The sequence below is a fragment of the Dama dama genome, chromosome 22 (assembly GCF_033118175.1).
Source record: "Dama dama isolate Ldn47 chromosome 22, ASM3311817v1, whole genome shotgun sequence".
NCBI lineage: Eukaryota > Metazoa > Chordata > Mammalia > Artiodactyla > Cervidae > Dama > Dama dama.
In genome coordinates, this window is record NC_083702.1 from 8,883,329 (window position 1) to 8,901,649 (window position 18,321).

Here is an 18,321-nt window from a genome sequence, read left to right on the forward strand (position 1 = left end):
TCTTTGTGGCCCCATGGACCGCAGCACGTCTGGCTTCCCCGTCCTTCACCATCTCCTAGAGCTCGCTCAAATTCATGTCCATTGAGTCGGTGATGCCATCCAAAATGGATAGCCATTGGGAATTTGCTATATGACTCAGGGAACTCAAACCCAGGCTTGGTAACGGCCTGGAGGGGTGGGATGGGGTGGGAGATGGGAGGGATGTTCAAGTGGGAGGGGACATAGGTAAACCTATGGCTGATTCATGTTGATGTTTGGTAGAAACCAACACAATATTGTAAAGCAATTATCCTTCAATTAAGAAAAAAAAAAAAAAGCTTTGGTGGAACAGAAGGTCCAGATCCAGGGGTTCTGAAAGCTTTGCCCACACTGTGTAGTCGACCGCTCCAGGTCAGTGACCCCTGCCCTCCGCCCAAGGGGTGTGTGACACAGACGCCAGATCCAGCCCGGAAAAACAAAGGCATTGTGTTTTATTAACACGACCGCTCTCCTGAGGAGTGTTTCAAGGCACAAAACCCAGGCTAGAATCAAGTTGTTTTCCTCTGTCTTCCCTGGGACTGGTCTTCCCACAGCATCAGACAAAAGGGACCCAATCTGCAGGCTGCTTAAAGCATGAGGTTTGTAAATACTGTAAAATCAAACACTACATTTGGCTTTTATTTACTGTAACTCGTTCACATCACTCAGCACGGGAACAGCTTTATCAGGGCTCTTTGGCCTTTGTTCTTTTGTCTTTGGTCCTGCCGTGTCTCCTCTGCCCGCTCCCTCCTGCCCACCAGCCTCGGTCCCTCCTGCCTGCGCCCCTTCTGCTCCCTGACCCATCACTCCAGTGTCTTCCTCGCCTGTTCCCACTTAACCTTCTGTCCCTTCTCCTCCCCTCCTGCCTTTCACGCTGCTCTGGGATCTTTTGAAATGTCTCCGCTCCCTGCTCCCTCATCGCACTTTCATTTCCAGAGACTGGCTTCCTCACTCTCTCGACACCCCCTGCCTCTCAAGGCTATTTTTCTCTTCCCTCCCGAGATCCACCACAGAGTTTTTTCATTTCCCCCTTTTCTCTAAAGGCGATAGGGGGATCAGAGAATGAGAGATTTCAGAGTCAACAGGACACAGCCTGCGTTAACATGGACAGTTGACTTTCTGAGTCAGAAAGTCTTCTTCAGCGCCTTGGGTGGCGGCTGCCTTGTCCCTCCTCAGAGCAGGACGGGTGAGAAGAGGACAGGGCCACAGGTCCGTCCCCCCTCACCTCCCACCCCATGTTCCCTCACCATCACTTCCACCCCAGCCCTTCCATTCCCGTCTCAGGACACCCCCCCACCCAACACACACACCCACCCGCTAGGTGCCCGCGGGGCAGACAGGTTTGTTCCGGCTCCGCTGAGACCTTGGGCGTCCTCCTCCAGGGTCCCTCCTTGCTCCCCAGTCAGCCTGCTGTGTGCTTTACGCCCCCAGGGTGAGCCCTTCGAGACAGGAGTCTATTTTGAGGTGAAGGAGAGACAGCAGCAGTGGGGTTCCTTCCCAGGTGCAGCTCGTGGGTCCGGGAGGCGCCAGCATCGGTCCCACAGTCGGAGGAACAGGAAGCTCTCTCAAAGCCCCCTGCCACCCAGGGTCACGGCCAATCAGTCCACGGGGTGCTAAACAACATTCTTGAGGGATGGGGGTCTCTCTGTGCCGCTGGGCAAAGTGTCGTCACAATACAGAAAACCAAGAGGGGAAACAGACAGAGCCCTGAAGAGACACTCTCGGAACCACGAAACAGTGGTTCTCAAGTCCGCCATCTTCAGCTGGGCCTTCTCCAAGTGCCTTACAGAGGGTAACACGCTGCTTTCTTGGTTGCAGGGGAAAATGGAGGTTACACCCAAGAAAGCCAGCGAGGGATTTGTGAGAAACCCCTCTGTTTCCCAACAGTGCTTGGCTCTCACGGTGTCTCCATTTCTCCACGTCAGCCACAGGCAAGAGGATTAGCTGAGGAATGTTTGCTTGAGGGAGCATCGGTCAGGGGAGGATGGGGGGGCCAGCCTCGCCCAGGCTCCGGGACCCCTGGCTGCTCCAGCCCTCCCCTTGAGCCCCTCCTGCGCCCAGCTCAGAGCTGTGCCTTCACCTTCCATCCAGCAGTGCCCACCCTGGCGGGAGAGGAGGTCAGGGGCCCGCACACCCACCCTAGGGCAGGGGAGAAGCAGGACGTTCAGGTAAACTAGAACAAGCCCGGCCAAGTCCAGCCCCACCCTGCTGTTCTGCGTCCAGAGCCAGATGTGGACCTGCTTAGCTCCTCTCAGTGAGCATTTCTGAGATGAGGAGGGAGCCATGCTGACTTAAGGACAGGAAGCATTTCGATTTCTTTTCCCTGCCTCCCCGCTTCCCAAAGCCCCCTGCTGCCTTCTTTCCGCACACCGGCAGAGGGGAGTAGAAAAATAAGTATGAATATAAATCTCCACCTGAGTTCCTTTCACACTGACTAAGTAAGCAACTAACTTGCCAATAAATTACTATTTAAAAATGTGTGGACACATAGGCATATATATGCACGTGCATATGAACATATACACACGCATATATATACACGCATGTGTGTGTAGTTTCAAGCTTTTCTTCCTTGCTCTGTCCCTTGCAGGCGAGCAGCTTCAGACAAAAGCCTCCGCCCCCTCCAGAGGGCCTCATCGGATCATGGGTGCCACGTAGTTGGCAGGGAAGAGGCCCAGCTTGTTGTGCAGGCGGCCGGTCCACCAGGAGGGGTTGGAGCTGTCCAGGACCTCAACCACCTCTCCGCAGCGGAAGCCCAACTCGTCGTCCTCCAGGGCCTCGAAGTCGTATAGCGCCCGGGCCCACCGCACCCGCTGTTGGGAAAAACACAGAGAGAGGCCCTGCTGAGCCTGGGCTTGCCAAGCTGGGCTCCGAGTCACCGGCATACACACGGAAAAGAATCTGCTGGCCCTGTAGTCTTTTTAGACAAAGCTCTCCATGAGCAGCCTGCCCCGAAGGCTGATGTATGGCTCTCCAGAGAGGTCTCAAACCCTGCTGCCACTGAAAGCAGACCCGGGTGCCTAGCCCTGAGCAACCCCTGAGCCTATCCCTCAAGGCTCCGAGAGGATCCTTGAGAGCTGCTCTTCCCTACATCAATAGGTGGTCTTTTTTATTTTCTTCAAGTGACAAACAGCACAGCGTGCCCAGACTAACAGTCCTCGGTGCCAGCACAACCTCATCAGCGATAAAGGCAACAGATCTCCCTCTGCTAGAATGGCAGCCAGGAAATATGAGAGCCGGGCAGGGCCCGACAGCCAAACTGAGAACAGCAGGCTGGATGATGCCAGCTGGGATCAGCTCTGCCGGGAACTCTCGCCCCACCATCACTGGCTGGGTTCCCTCCACCTCTATGTGAACTCTGTGCAGTGTGAGGCCTTTTCTGGAGGACCAACTGTCTCTTTACTTGGCCCCTTGGCCTCCTCCACTGAGCCCAGAGAGGGACGTTCACATACCCCGGCCACTTGGAGTTGCACCGGATCAGTGTGTCTCCGGTGCATGAGAGCGGCATTCATTTCGGTGCCCATGCCCAGGCCACAGGGCCCATCGTTTATGTCCAGGCTGGCTCCACGGCGTTCCTAGAAACAGATGTGACAGAGAGCCATCACCACACCACTGGAAGCATCCCTCATGGCTCCCCCAGTGCCTTGCTCCGATGCCAGGGACGCAGCCAGAGCTCCAAGAAAACTTACCGCGGAGGACGATAAACCCCAGAGAAGGGAGAGGGGTTATAGGGTGACAAACAGACCTTAGGTTGTGAAGATGATGCCAAATTTCACTCATTCAACCAAGGAATATTTATCAGGCACCTACCATATGTCTAGTACTGTCTTAAGCATGGGGATGTGTATCTGGAAAGAGAAAGCCCCTGTTCTCAGAGAAAATCAGTTCAGAGGGGGAACCGTATGCGTTTACGTGATGAGTGAGTGGAGACAAGTGTCTGAGTTGGTCTGGGTGATCAGGGAAGGCTTCTTATAGCAGGTGACGCTTGAACTCCGGTTTAAAGAGTAGAATTGACTAGGAAACGGCATTTCAGGCAAAAGGGACAGCAAATAAAAAGACTCAAAAACATGAGAGAAAATGCAGTGAATCGTTGTGATAACTAAAGGAAGTACAACAATGCAGGGATGTATGTTTGCAGGGGGAGGGGGCAGGGGATGAGGCTGGAGAGGCAGATCTGGGCAGCTCACGAAGGACTTTGTGTGCCCTGCTAAGGAATTTAGGGATGTTGTTATCTGGCTGTATTGTCCATCTCAGTGAGCCACCTAAAATCCCATCTGGAACAAGGTGGGGGATAAACAAATAAATAAGCAAGGCTCCATTTCTGACCTTAATCCGTTTTTCCTGTAGATCTTGACAGCCAGATGGGTCAAGGGGCACAAAAAGTTTTGGAATTGTGCTGATAGGAAAAATGAAGTCATTGTTCACGGAGTCCTCAGGGTGAGTGTGTGTGTGTGCGTATGTGTGTGTTTGAGTGTAGGTGTATGTGTGTATGTATATATGTGTGTGTGTGATTGTATGTGTGCATGGATGTGTGCATATGTGTATGCATGTGTATGTTTCTATGTACACACATGTGTATATGCGCGTGCATGTGTATGTGTGTTCGTATGTGCATATGGATGTGTGCATGGGTATATGTATGCTTATATGTATGTGCATGTGTATATGTGTGTATGTGTATATGTGTGTTTGTTCATATGTATATATGTGTGTGCATGTGTGTATGGATGTGTGCGCGTGTATGTGTATATGTATGTTTATAAATATGTGTATGAGTGTATGTGCATGTGTACATGTGTGTGAATGTGTGCATGTGTGTATATGTGTGTTTGTGTATGTGTGTGTGTATATGTGTTTAAGCAGGGACTCATTTAATTCACAGAGACATCTTTGCCAAATGCAGTTTCCATGTTTCTGCCCTCTGAGGACCCAGAATCTTTTCTCTGAGCTCAGTGAGACCAGATGGGACCAGGCTTGGACCGGGACATTCCTCCCCTGACAGACAGTCCTGGGGCCACAACTGGCCCCCAACATGTATTTGTTTCTGTTGTTTCCGGCACTGTGGGGTTTTTCGCACACTGCGTGGCAGTGGGGACAAGGTTGCCGAAGCGTGGGGGGAGAGCAGGTCCTCCTCCACTCCCTGCCCACTTCATCCTTCCCAGGTACCTGATTAAAATGGTGCTGTGGCAGGTACCGCTGCTGTGGCGGCAGTGGGGCCGGGGGATACTGTGAAGGAGGGGGCAGGGGGTGATCCGACGTCTTCCTGTTCATCGCAGGCCGGATTTCTTCTCCCACAGCCCCGCTCAGGGGATGGCCTCCCTGGGATCGCCGGTCCAGGCTGTTGCCCCGCTGACCCTGGGAGAGTACAAAGATGACACAGATCCATCCTCCTCCCGCCTCTCCTGGCCTGACCCAGCCCTTCCAGCAGCTGTTCCCAGACTTGGCTTCTGACAGCTCCAAGAAACAGCTGATGGGGGTGGGAGCAGCTTAAAGAAAATCAATGGTTCAGATCATCACATTTTCACAGAGGCCTGTGCATTCTCAGATTCTCCCAGTTTGGGGAGTTCGGGTCTCTGGTTCATACCCTTTCCACCTGGTACCCATCTCATCCCTTCCTCGTGGGCTTGTTTTTCTCTGTGTAATCAAGCTTAAATATTCCATTTTACTGACACAATGCCACCCCTCCTTATCGCATGTTGCCACACTGCTGGACATCCTATCCTCCAGATAAGCTCTGCTATTGACTTTGCATGATTTTGAACTGTCATTTATAGCCTGGTGATAGAGACCCAAACAGCAACGCTCTCGCAGCACCATGGAAACCAGGCCTGCTGCTGGGCATGTAGGGAAAAAACAAGACCTTTCTCCTGAATGCTACCACAACCTCATGACTCAGAGACACTTTCTTGTTATTTTTATTTAACAAACAATTACACAGAGCCCTGGGCTTAGCATATGCCAGGCACTGTTCTAAGCACTTGGCAAAATGAACTCATTAAATCCAGTTTAGTGCAGTTTTATGTTTCCTCTCTCATCTCTGTGTGCACATCTTAGTAAATGAGTATCTCTGTCCATTTCCTGGTTGAAAGAATTCACAAGGTCCGCATTAACCTTTGTTTTCCTTTCTGAACTTCTGTGTGCATTTGGGAACACCCTTTTCTACTTTGATTGTAACTTCTCAGGCTTAAAATCAACCTATTACTTGAAAGGGATGGTTTTCTTTACTTCTCCAAAGCACACATTGCTTTGAAAAGTCTCAATGCCTTTTCAGATAACCTGTCAGTGGGATTTCAACTCTTCTACTCAGTGCTGGTTCCTATAATATCCATCTCCTATGACCATGATATTTCCTTTGAAACATATTTTATAGATTGTGTGTGTGTGAATTTACTTTTGGAATCAAATTAACATTTCCTTAGTGCCATCTGGGGACCAGACTTGGTGGTGAGTGCTATGACTATATCTCACTTATCCTCACCACAGTCCAATGAAGAAGGCATTATATTCTCTCCATTCTACAGATGAGAAAAACTGTTGCTCAGAAAGTTTTCTTCATTTGACTGGGTAATCAGGATAGTTAGCAATGAAATCAGTTTTTAAAGCCAGGTCCATTGGAGATGCATTTTAAAAAAGATTTTTTGGTGCAGGACCATTTTTAACGTCTTTGTTGAATTTATTGCAACATTGCTTCTGTTTTATGTTTTGATTTTTTGACCCCAATGCACATGAGATTTTAGCTCCCAGACCAGGGATAGAACCCACACCTCCTGCATTGGAAGGTGAATTCTTAACCACTGGATTGCCAGGAAAGTCCCTGGAAGTATTTTCTATTAAGACAATACTTCATGTTCCAAACTGTTCCAAGAGCAAGAATTCTACTTCCAGTTTTCTCCTCCAATGCCCCCTGTTTCTACCCTCCCCACCCCCAAATCCTGTCACAAAGCTCTACTTGCTGCATTAGTCCTGGACTCAAGGTTCTAATATCCCCATGTGTAGCCCCACCGCTTCTCCCAAGTTACTTCATCCTTGGGTAGCTCCTGAGCTAGGCTGAAAACTGTGATGCGGTAACGCCTGTGAATAATGAAACAACAGTGTCCATAATAAGAGCCCATGTATACTGAGTGTTTGGGGTGTGATTAGGAATGACGTAAGGGATGGACTACATCATTCTCTAACCTTCAGAACCATCCTGTGAAGTAGCTGTCACTATTATCCCAATTTTATGGATGAACAAACTGAGAATTAGAGAACTTTTCAAAGTCACATACCTAGGAAGTGTTAAGCTAGGATTTAAACTTTTCAGAATATGCAGGGACCTGCCCATCAAACGCATGGTTTTAGGGGTTCACGTAGGGACCCAAACTGCCCAGAATCTCTGGATTGGGGGTGATGGGGGCCAGCAGCATACCTGTTCCTCCCGGGTCCTATCCCTCAGAAAGATCTGCTTCTGTTTGGAGATGGAATTCTTCCTGTAGTAGTCCACCAGCTTGTTGAGGGATGGAAACTTCTCTGTCCACAGGAAGTAATTACCCTTGTTGTCTCTCATGACTTTGAAGTGTTGAACATCATCCTCATGCCTAAAGAGCAAGACAAATCCAAATTATGTATCATGTGGTGAGGATGTCTCTGCCTCCAGGGCCGACTGTATCCAGGGATACTGGAGTTTTGTTTGGGCAGGAAGCGTAGGTATGGTTGGCTGGCCCATCCCTGGGCAGGTGGGCTGGCCTAGTCAAACTCTAGGGGAGATTTCCGGGAGAGGCCACTCAGGACTCAACTGAGATAGAGGGGATTTTTTTGGTTGTGTGTGTGGCCATGAGGCTTGCGGGATCTTTGTTCCTCTACTAACGATTGAACCTGAGTCCACTGCAGTGAAAGCACCAAGTCCTAACCACTGGACCACCAGGGAACTCCTGAGAGGAGGTTTGCTTTTTTTTTTTTATATGAGCAGAAAGCAATCTTTCTTCTGATACTGGAATTGTCCTTTTACAAGAAAAAAATATTCCAAGGGCTTTAAAGAATACAAGGTTGAGGACTTTTTTTTACAATGTTTATTTGAAGCATGGCAATGCCTGAGACCTTACCAGGCTAAGAACTCTGCCAGGACTCAGAGGGGAGGAGTTTTTCAAGCCCTTGTTGTCTTTCTGTTGACAGAAATAGTCTGAACCAGCTCCTTTAAGTTCAAAAACTACCCTGAGAAATCTGTCACGCTTTGTTCTCTACATAGCCGGGGTCTCTTGGTTGGTATTGTTTTGCATAAATAAGGTTACAAAGTATTTTGAGTTGTTGGGGAAAAAAATGTGCTGAGGCTCAGAGAGGTGGAGGGGCTTGGTTAAGGTCACAGTTAAGAGTAGAGTTGAGGCAAGGACCCTGGTTCTCTAATTCCAGTCTAATGAGCTGGTATCACACCAAGCACATATGCTTTTTTTTTTTTTTTTTTCTCTCTCATGTTAACTTCTTTTAGATCAGCACTTTTGACACCAGCTGAACTCAGAAGTGATGGAGTATGTTTGTACCTGGGGTGGAGAATTTGGATTTTATTCACTGAAAGAGGAGACTGGACCTTTACTAACAGCCCCAGCCATTTTCCATCACCAAGTCATTCTTGTTTGAATGTCAAGTTTTTTAGGTCAAATGGACACACATTTATGTCTAAAAATAAACTAATGTTATTGATATCAATTGCATGACCCAGCAGAAAGGTAAAAAATTTAGACTGTTGGAGAGTAAAGATAACTCTTTCTAAGGGATGGATTTAGAGGTCTGTGTTCAGAGGGGACAGGCGTTTTGATCTTCCTCCTCATCTTATTTTCGGGGCTCTGCTCAGAGACAGCAAACCTATTCAGTGACCTCTGCTTAACTACCTTGGGGGTCATAGCTGACACTTGGCAATCAATCATTGCTTGCCCTTCCCCTTTTGGCTTCGGTCACTCATATATGCTTTCTTCACTCCAGCACCACATGGATCGGCTCACAGTCATCACTCCCCGCATCTGGCTGAGGAGGAGGGAATATTCTTGTGACACGATTATTCATCCACCATCTCTTAGTCAAAGAACTGGGAATGAGAAACATTAACTCTTTCACTCCCGTATACTGACAGTGTGCATGTCAGGACTGCGGTTGGTCGTCTGGCCAATGGAGAGAGAGGGGCTGGACCACTGTCTTGAGGTCTGAGAAGGGCCGAGAAAAGGGTGTAACTCAGGGCTCCAGAGTCTCAGTCTAGTGTTTCAGACCCTCAACTAATCCTAAGTGATAGATAATTACAATTAGCTCTTAATTGTCTGTGCCAGGACAGAAAGCAGATGTATAAATAAATTAGTGATTTTGCTTTGGAATATATTAGACTACATTTCTGCAGAAGAGGTAAAACTGATTACAGTAATAATCACCATCACAAGAGCCTACATAGCCTCAATGGCAGGGAAGATCATGGCAGACATCAAAGCTGATCGTTTTTTGTAGAATTCAATTTGATCAAGGAATGATAAACCCTAATTCCTCACTGAAAAAGCCAGCCTCAACATGCAAACCAAAGGCACCAAGAGATGCCTTTCAATCTAACAAGTTGCTTGGTGTTGCCTCTAATTGTGGCCCTGAAAAAACAGGTTTGAGTTGTAAGATTTATTAATAGAGAAAAAGTTCATGAATTAAGACCTAACAAGTTTCGAATTGGTGATACATTAATATTGACCTGAGCTAAAATTTACCATCATCCCAGCTATAAAAAAGAAAGCTTCAGTTAAGGGAAATTAAGAGTTTGATTTCAAGGGCAATGCTTAAGAGACCAAGCTATTCTTGAGTCTGCTGGGGACACAAATGGATACAAATACTTGACCCATTATTATTATTACTTTTAATTTATTGATTTATTTCCTTGGTCGCACCAGGTCTTAGTTGCAGCACATGAGATCTTTAATTGTGGTATGTGGGCTCTAGTTCCCTGACCAGGGAATGAACCTGAGCCCTCTGCCTTGGTGGCATGGAGCCTTAGCCCCTAGACCACTAGGGAAGTCCCCTTAACCCATTCTTTTTAAGTCTTTCCTACTTATTCCTTAAAGTACTTATTCCTTAAAGTACTTATTCCTTAAAGTACTTATTCCTTAAAGTACTGCACTTTCTTTCTAAATAGTAATGTGGCCTCTGTTTATTACCCGAGACTGGACTTAGGAACTTAAAGCTGCATGCCTTTCAGATTACACTGCAGAATCCAGACAGCACCTCCGGTCAGGTAACTTGCCAGTGAGGTTTCACCGTACAGGTTGTCACACCGCTCCCTGTGCTGCTATTGCCATCCTTGCACTTTCACATGTGGTCACCAAGTCTGATGTGTGACTCGCCATCCCCAGCACGCTGACCACACGTCGTGTGTTCAGACTTGGGGCTTCTGCGTGTGGGGCTATGTCATGTTAAACTGAGTCACTTCCTCCCGAGGGGTGGGGTGCCGCGCATTTGCGAGACTTTGCTGTCAGAGTGCCCCCACTGCAGGCCTCCTGGGCTCTGCTCTGTCCCTGTCAGTTTCACAGCATTACAGAGCGTGGAGGTAGCCTTTCTTTCTGTGCAGCCACCTACGACTACGGATGTGTCCTATGGCGGTGACTGGGGGTTTTGATCTTTCTCTGCCCTTCTTCAGACATGCATTGGTAGTAAAAGAAAATGCTAAGATTGCAACCCTGGACTTCCCTGGTGGTAGAGTGGATAAGAATCCGCCTGCTAAGGCAGGGCGCATGAGTTTGATCCCTTGTCTGGGAAGACTCCACATGCTGCAGAGCGACAAAGCCCGTGAGCCACAGCTACTGAGCTCATGCACCTTCAGCTTGTGCTCCACAAGAGAAGCCCCTGCAATGCACTGCAAAGAAGAGTAGCCCCTGCTCACTGTAGCTAGAGAAAGCCAGCGTGCAGCAACAAAGACCCAGCACGAACAAAAATAATTAATTTAAAAAAAAAGATTGCAACTCCAAGATGGATGTGGACCTCTGGAAATTCTCTGTTCCTTCTCCCTTCCCATTCCCCTTCCACAGACACTTACCCAGCATCTGCTGGGTTTACATGGTGCTATAAAACGCACAGAGGTGAGGTTGATAAAAATCCTGTCTTTCCAGAAGCACCTGGGCTGGAGGGGGAGGCAGGTGAATGTATTGATATATTATACCCAGGCCCCTTGCCACTGTGCTCCTGAGGGGTAGGTCATGTTTAAGAGGTCACCTTGTTGTTTTAGTGCTTTAGTAGGTCAGGGCGGAGTCAGGATTGGCCAGTACCTGACGGATATGGAGAAGTCCCCGGGGGAGCTCTGGCTGGCCCGGATGATGAAGCAACCGAGATCCTTGCCCATCAGCAAGCTCTCTGCCTGGTGTCGTGAGAGGCCTTCGTGAAACCACCTATCAGGTGAGACAAAAACAGAGGATCTTGGTGAGACGCTAGACTGATGGGGTTTGGGGGTAGGGAGGGAAGGAAGTCGGGGAGAGATGACCCAGAGGGAGAAGGGCTGAGGAGAGACCACAAGACGGGCCAGGCGCTTTTGAAACCAAACAAACGCTCTAGCAGTTTCCAGGCGAGGCAACTGAGTGTCCCCTTGAGGTACCTCCTGCCCTGTCCCCTCAGGAGAAGTCTCTCTCCTGCCTGTTTGGAAATCCTGAGTCATGGAAATGTGCCACTGCACAAAACGGGACAATGTGAGAGGGACTCACTGCAGGAGCGGCCGGTGGCCGTGAGAGGGACGTCTCCAGAAAGGGACTGCGGGGCAGATGGTGCGCCAGGAGGACCGGGACCCCTTTGGGCACTGGGACGGGCAGGGCCCTTGGGTGCTGGCTTCAGGCTGAGACCCCAGTGGCCGGGAAGACGCGTCACAACCGAGGGCCTCTGGGTGGCGTGGGGCGGGAGTGGTTGTGACGTGTGCCCGGCAGACGCGGTGGGGCACCCAGGGAGGTCCCCACGCACCCTTGGAAGTGAGCGAGGCTGGCGGCAGCCAGAGAGAGGGGTCTACACAGCCGGCTCCCGGGCCCTCCCTGAGAAACCAGGCTGGAAAATAACCTTTACCGTGGAAAAGAAGGCACCGAGGAGAAACTGCTCTTTCAGGTCAGCAGTCAGGGTGGCAGCCTTTGGAAGTGTTGCTGCGGGCGGTACAGCGACTGTGAAAAAGGCTGAGCACTTGCACGCAGGCAAGACAAACAGTGGCTCCAGCCGCAGGGCAGGCCAAGAACCTCTCTCACCCTCGTGGAGCAGAACAAGTGTTCGCGGCTCCTCAGCGGCCAAGGGGGGCGGGCGGTGTCCCTTTGCTGCAACATGGCTGCCTGACTGCTGCCCCCGGAAGGCGAGCCTGTGTGTGCCTTTAAGGTGAGCATCCGACTGGCCTCTGTGAGCAGTTCCCTTGTGCCCTTTGGAACTTAGGAGCTGAACAGACAGAGGTGGTGGGAGGATTATCCTTTTTCCAGACCTGGGACTGCAGCGGCAGGTTGGCCAGGCTCGGAGGGGCCAGAAGCAGAGGTTTTCTGACCCTCATCTGCCTGGAGTTCCTGCCAGAGCAGGTGCCATACAAACCTACAGGACTGATGAGTGGCCACCACAGGCAATATGATGGGGAGGGGAAAAGAATGGGATCCCCCTTCCACAGCAGCCATCCTCAGAGGAAATCTCTTGAAAGAGGGAGCAACCAGAGAGGGGATTGTTTAGAAAATACACACTTGTCCTCTATCTGGGTTTTGTTAAGTGACTTCTTTCAAGACTTACAAAAATGTCCACAGGCTACTTGTGAAATGAGCACCAGAGTTTCAGATAACACGTTGGTTCCAAAGCTATTCAGTCACTGAACAGCTTTTATTAAACATGTACTGTGTGCTGGGCCCTCTTCTGAGGATGTACTGAATGCAGTGGTGAGCAGAACAGACAAGAACCCTCATGGAACTCACATTCCAGTGGGGTAGGGGCAGAAATATCATAAACAATGAAGTAATTAGAATATGGAGTGTGTCAGCCGATGTAAGTGCTGTGGGGAATATGAACAGAGAGCAGAGGTGGGGAGGGCGGAGTCCTTTAAAATGTGGTGGTGGGGAGGGCCTCACTGGGAGGGGGCATTCTAACCCTAAAGGAGATGGGGGAGGTGGGGAGGAAACAGCAAAGGAGACAGACAAGGAGAAGCTAGGGAGGAGGGAGGAAGGATGTCCCGGAAGCCCAATGAAGAAAGTGTTTCCATGGGAGAGAAAGGTTCCTTACATCAAACGGTGCTAGATGATGGCCGACAATCGACCACTGGGACCCACAGTTCCCTGGGACCTTGATAAAAAGGTTTCCAAGGAGTCATAGGACTTCCAGGGAGAATAGGAGGAGAGGAATTAGAGACAGTGAATAGAACGATTCTTTGAAGAAGTGGAGTCGTAGCGGGAAGGGGATTTGGGATCAAGGGTTTTGTTGTCTGGTTTCATGGTTTTTTTTTTTTTTTTTTTTTTTTTGGTAAGCCAGGAGAAATCGCAGGATCTTTGTTTGCCACCGGGTTTGAGCCAGCAGAGAGGGAGGAAAGCTGATGTGGGAGAGAGGGGAGGACTTCTGCTCGAAGCACAGACGGTTCTTTCCAAATAACTGCAGGAAAGGCAGTGTCTGAGCAGTTGTGGGATGTGGGTGGAGGCAGTGAGTCAGGACGGGTGGCGTAGATGGGCTTTTCTGGGGGCCTCCGCTGTCCTGGAAGCCAGGCGGTCGGCTGAGAGTGTGTGTGTGTGTGAGGCGGGGGCGGGGGGGGGGTGAGTGGAGGAGCTGCAGGTGTGCCGTGCTCACCTAGAAGGTGGCAGGGCAGCCTCAAGGGCCCCCTGGCTGAGGTCAGTGGTCATTCTGCTGGTTCAGTGGTCAGTGTTGATTCCCTGTGAGTGGTACCGTTGCACCTCACCAGAGTCACCAACACCGCTTTGGTTTTCTAACAAACCTTTGCTCTTCAGCTAGACCCTGACTCTCAGACAAGATTAGATTTCTATCTAACCCTTGTGGTCAATTCTTGAGACGCACGTGACCCAATCTCAACTTTTCGTTTCCTCTTTATGGAGGGAATTTCCCCGACCTCTCTCACTGAGCGTGAGCACGGTTTCGGGAAGCTCACGGTTTCGAGAGCTTCTTCATGTCATCCTGGAACTGGGATGGAAGGTGGGTTGGGAGATAGGGGAGAAGAGCCCTTGAAGCAGCAGCCGTGGAGGTGGGGTGGCTGACAGCGCCCCCACTGGAATTCTTGGAAACGCCATGGTTACAATCAGAGATGGCTTTGGTTTATAAATTTAAAATAGGTGATACTTGCACATGGTATCAAATTCAAAAGAGAATGCTGTGAAATGCAAATCTCCCTCCCACCCCTGGCCTTCAGCTGCGTGGTTCCCTCTCCAGAGGCGACCGTTTTTGACAGCGTCTGGGCTGTGCACGGATAATTTTAGTGGCTACTGAAAAAGTAAGGGGAGTGTGTGTGGGCAGGCCTATCTCCGCAGGCTGGAAATACTTACTCAGGAAACTCGATGTCTATAAAATTCTTGGGCACGTATCCTTCTTGGCTCCCAAGCTCCGCCTTGAACCACTCCTCTTGGTTACTTAGGATCTACAGGGAGAAGGAAGGACGGAGTCACTGAGGAGAGGATGCCAAGAAGCAGGAGAAATGGGCTGCAGGGCAAAGAACTTATGCACCTCAATCCAAACTCCACCCAACCCAAAAGAACAAAGGCTTTTGAAGTTAAAGGAAAATAAGCAAAAGAAGGCTTCCCAGGTGGTGCAGTGGTAAAGAAAATCTGCCTGCCAATGCAGGAGACGTAAGAGATAAGAGTTTGATCCCTGGGTCGGGAAGATTCCCTGGAGGAGGAAACGGCAACCCACTCCAGTATTCTTGCCTGGAGAATCCCACAGACAGAGAAGCCTGGCAGGCTATAGTTCATAGGGTCACAAAGAGTCAAACATGACTGAACGACTAAGTGCGTGCACACACACACACACGCCAAAGAAACCACAGAACCACTGGAGTGGGGAGCAGCAGGCTTATCTTTGGAGTTTGGCTTCTCCTGTCCCCAAGCTATTTTTGTACACTTGGGCCACCCGCTCATGTGACTCCACACTGGTGGGGCCTCCCAGACTTGGTGCTCAGGGGTTTCTCTGAACCCCTCTTCTCCTGTTTTGAAGATTTGTGTCTCAGATCTTAGCACTTTAAGCTCCTTATCTAGGCAGGTGGTTTCTCCTTCTCTGCCAGGTAACCGAGAACCTTTTACAATTTTAATTTGTTCTTACTTTTTTACGCTAGCTAACGGATTAAAACTTAAACATCAAGTGGGGGCTAGCTTTGAAAACAGTAACTATTTGTATTCATATTCCATGTTTGCACAGTTTGGACATAACTCAAGATTCCCGGAATACCTTTTCTAAATTTGCTTTTAGACTGAGATCATAGGCAAAACCAAAAGTTTTCTCTCATTACTATAAGATCTTACCTTGACCCTGACCCCAAATATTATCATCTGCCTTGATTACTTATATGATTCTCCAGACTTGGCTCTATGTGGCTTCTGGTCATTTCAGAAAATCTCCTATCATCAAAAGACAAATACTTGACTTCCTCTCCACCCACCCCTACTGAGAATGTTTCTAAAATATGTAGTGCAGACTCAAACAATAATTCAAAATGAAGATGGCAGAACAAAAAGATGGGAAGAACCTTGACGATGTCATGGAGCTACTGAATTAGCCGCTTAGGAGCCCTCTAATGCCTGGACTTTGTATGAGAAATTATAAATCTTTGTTATTGTTTAGGCCATTTTAAGTTTCTGTTTTTCATAGCTGAAAACGTCTTAACTGATGGAAGAGAAACGATAAAGAGGAAAGCAGAAGATGGATAGGAAAGCTTACTCGGAGCAGGGACTACCTGGGTTGCCCAGGTATTGAAAGGAGTTACCTAGGCAAAGTCTGATGGCAAAATAACTACTTCCGGGGCATGAGGAAGTGAGGTGCTTTCTTGGGACAGAACTCCTCAATCTGGCGGGAGTTTAGATTGTGACCCCAGGAGTAGAGAGAGAGGGGAAACCAGGGTTACAGGGCCTTGTAGCCCACGTTCAAAAGTCTGAATTTCTATCTTGAAAGGTATGGGGAGGCATCAAAGGATTTTCATCAGGGAAACAGCGCAGTGAGAGTCAGTGTTAAGAAAGGTGTGCGGTATCACAACTTGAAGATGGACTTGGGGGGTGAAGTCAGGGGAGAGGGTGTAGGAAGAGGAGCGTAGCCATCCAGGCATAGGCGAAGGGGATCCGGGCTAGGTAGAAGTGAGGACAGACTTCAGAGGAATCAGGAAGCACAAACGGGTAGGGTTTCGTGACTGTTCGAGGAGCTGAGGGAGAAGGGGGTTCTGGGATGGCTCTGGATTTCTGGCTTGGGAGATTGAGTGGGTGGTGATGCTTTTACCAAAATAGAAAAGACAGGAGGAGGAACAGGTCTGAGGGAAAGCTCACGGACCTCAGGCGGCCTGTGGGTGAATCAAGTTGCCCCCGGGACCCTCAGAGAAGGCTAGCTCAGGGAGCATTGGAGATGTGTGTCTGGGCTCAGCAGTGAGGTGGGGGCTAGAGCTGGATTTCAGAGTCATCCAAAAAGTGGGTGGACTTGAAGCCTCTGGTTTCTGCCTCCCAGAGATGGGAAGAGAATTGAAGAGAGCAATGTAATTGAGAAGTAGTGATGACCTAGTTCTGATATCACTCCTGAGTTTGGAAGGAGAAGCCCTTGGTCCTTGGATCCTTGGTCCCCTAGATGTTTGACCTCAGGTGAAGCAATTATCATCTGCAAAATGGGGGCAATAAAAACTGGCAGCCCGTTCACAGAGCTGATGCAGGGATCAAATGCGCCCTCGTCCCTGGACATCCTCCAGAGAGTACAGGCTGTGTTTTTAAATATAATTCTGTCAAATGTGATATTCTTATGAGGGAGAACTCCAGGTCTGACGGAGGGTTGATAAGTTCTTTAAAGTGTTCTTTGTGTATGTTTTGAATGTGATCATTTGTTCTGAAGAAATAAAAGTGTGTCCCATATTTGAGTTCTAGAATTGCTGAGAAAAGGAAACTTCATAGTTTCTAATATCAAATGTGACTGTTGGTATCGCTAAGGACGTGCGGGTATGTGTGTGCTGAGCGGGGTGGCAGGGGTAGGGGAGCAGGAAATCTAGGTCAAGAGAAGAACTAGGAAACTTGGCACCAGGGCATCGTCATCACATAAGAAACACAAGGGCATTTTACTCTGTGCTCCCCCAGATTTCAAGGCTCTGGAATTCCTTTCTCCCATCACACATGGGAAGACGTGTGGCCTGGGCAGCAAATGTCAAATACCAAGGTGAGCAGGGATGAAGTAAAAGAGGCCATTTGGAAATGGGCTCATCGCGGTAGGAACTACATTTTGCACTTAGCTCTCTGACCCAAAACTGGCTGTAATTTTAGTAATCATGGCTCACACTCATTTACACCCTCTAGCCACCGAAAGATTATCCCCAAATGCCGTCCATTTTCCTCACCACCTGGTGCTCGGTCTGCCTGACATGGTGTTCCCAAAGAGGCGAATTTATAGGCTTTTTATGAGGTGTAAAAAGGCAAGGGTTTAAAAAAAACTCACTTTCGGCAAAGAAGAGTCTTTGGGGGGTGGTGGTGGTGGTTTCCTCCCGCCGTTGTTGGCAGGGCTGGTACTTCCTGCCCCTCTCATCTCTCCATCTCCTCCGTTTCTCTATTTCTTGTCCCCATCGTGCAAACCTGCACAAGGAGTTCAGCCTAAACCCGTGAGGTTTTACCCTCAACTTCGCTGTAACTTAACTCTTACGGTGTTGCCTGCCGGAATCATTTTCTGGGTTACGTGGCCTGAGAATAAGTTAGACGTGGGAAGAGGACAAAATGTACGGTTGGAAGAATTTCAAAATTGGATGAAATTATAGCTCTTAGAGGCATAGCAGAAATCAGAAGTGTTGAAGAAGTTAATTACGTAGGACTAACTCTGGGGGCTCTTTGGTCGCTGTTTTAGTGGGAGAAATGGGGTTGTGTTAGATGAATTGCAGAAGCACATAGAGATGGCCTGGGTCAAGAGACATTTTTTAATAACGACTGGCAGATTCGAGTGGGAAACGTAAGCTGGGTGCTATGTGCAGCTGCAGGTTGAGAGGTCATGATGTGCACATGAAACATTCAGCTCCTGACTTTGGAATGTTTCTCTCACAGGAGAAATGGGATCCAGTCATTTGGATAGAGTTCCATGTCTGCCGTCTTGTTCACCATTCTGGGATCAGCATCTAGTGAGCAACTGCTGTTTGCACTCGGGTGCTGGGAATAGAGAGAT

At 49.0% G+C, this 18,321-nt stretch overlaps 1 protein-coding gene across 1 annotated transcript in view; it reads right to left on the reverse strand.

The window, feature by feature from the left end:
* Positions 1-449: 449 nt before the first annotated feature.
* GRAP2 (GRB2 related adaptor protein 2) overlaps positions 450-18,321 on the reverse strand; it is a 67,926-nt gene continuing 50,054 nt past the window's right edge. Inside the window, exons 3-8 of the mRNA XM_061124490.1 lie at positions 14,487-14,578; positions 11,274-11,393; positions 7,427-7,595; positions 5,185-5,373; positions 3,471-3,593; positions 450-2,831 (exon numbers count right to left, since the gene is read on the reverse strand). Coding sequence (XP_060980473.1) covers positions 2,652-2,831; positions 3,471-3,593; positions 5,185-5,373; positions 7,427-7,595; positions 11,274-11,393; positions 14,487-14,578 — 873 coding nt within the window. The 3' untranslated portion in view covers positions 450-2,651. The remainder of the gene's footprint in view (positions 2,832-3,470; positions 3,594-5,184; positions 5,374-7,426; positions 7,596-11,273; positions 11,394-14,486; positions 14,579-18,321) is intronic.